The following is an 815-nucleotide window of genomic DNA, read 5'->3' on the forward strand; positions in this document are numbered from 1 at the left end:
CTGATCCCCTAACGAGCTCACCAGAATCCCATTCCTGGCTACTTTATGGCTCACACCGCGGATCTGGAGCGCGGAGGAAACACCTTTGTGCCGTCAACCCGGTCACACCACCACCAAATTTCCCCACAACTCCCCCCAACGAAGCCAAAACCCCAATTTCCCCCCATTTTGGGGGTGGGATTTACCACAAACCCCCCCGGTACCTTCCGGGGTGACGGATCCATCCTCTTCCCATCGATTACTTGTTACTCACACTCGTGGTCACCGTGGTCACCGTGGTCACCGTGGTCACCGTGGTCCGTCTCCCGGCACCGCCGCGGCTGTAGACCGAGGTGTAACCGCGGTGGGTGAGGGGACAGAAGCGTTTGGTGTGGGCACGGTCCTGGGTGGCACCACACTGGGGACACACGTAGCTCCTTAAAACAGGACACTGGACACGTCCCGCCGCGTCCCGCAGGCTGTGGCCACCATAAACAGCTCTGGCTTCACCGTTGTGTTTGCAGAAGGCACAGATGGTTTTACCAGGAGGTGCTGGTGATGCCGGTTCCTTGGTTGATGATGGTGGTGATGATGGTGATGGTGTCACCGTGGCGGTGTTTTCACGTTGACGTGGTAAAGCCACCAACACAGCTGCCAAACCCAGGTAATCCCTCCACATATCAAAGGTGGGTTCAGGCTCCATCCTTCACCGCGTCCCCCCCAGCTCTGGTTTGAGGCTGGATTTGGTTTCACCTCCTGGTTCCTTCACTGGTGAAGCCAAATCGGTGCCACAACGGGGCTGGTTCTTCCCCTTCCCCCCCTCACCAACCTCCCCC

General features: G+C 58.5%; 1 protein-coding gene across 1 annotated transcript; it reads right to left on the reverse strand.

Annotated features, from left to right (window-relative positions):
- Positions 1–253: 253 nt before the first annotated feature.
- On the reverse strand, positions 254–682 carry LOC104533029 (nanos homolog 3; the record flags this gene model as incomplete). The annotated part of the gene is made up of 1 exon (XM_010178387.2): positions 254–682. A coding segment is annotated over exon 1 (429 nt), but the record flags the coding sequence as incomplete, so codon positions are not given.
- Positions 683–815: the final 133 nt, after the last annotated feature.

Source organism: Antrostomus carolinensis, unplaced genomic scaffold, assembly GCF_000700745.2.
Source record: "Antrostomus carolinensis isolate BGI_N321 unplaced genomic scaffold, ASM70074v2 scaffold30491, whole genome shotgun sequence".
Taxonomy (NCBI): domain Eukaryota; kingdom Metazoa; phylum Chordata; class Aves; order Caprimulgiformes; family Caprimulgidae; genus Antrostomus; species Antrostomus carolinensis.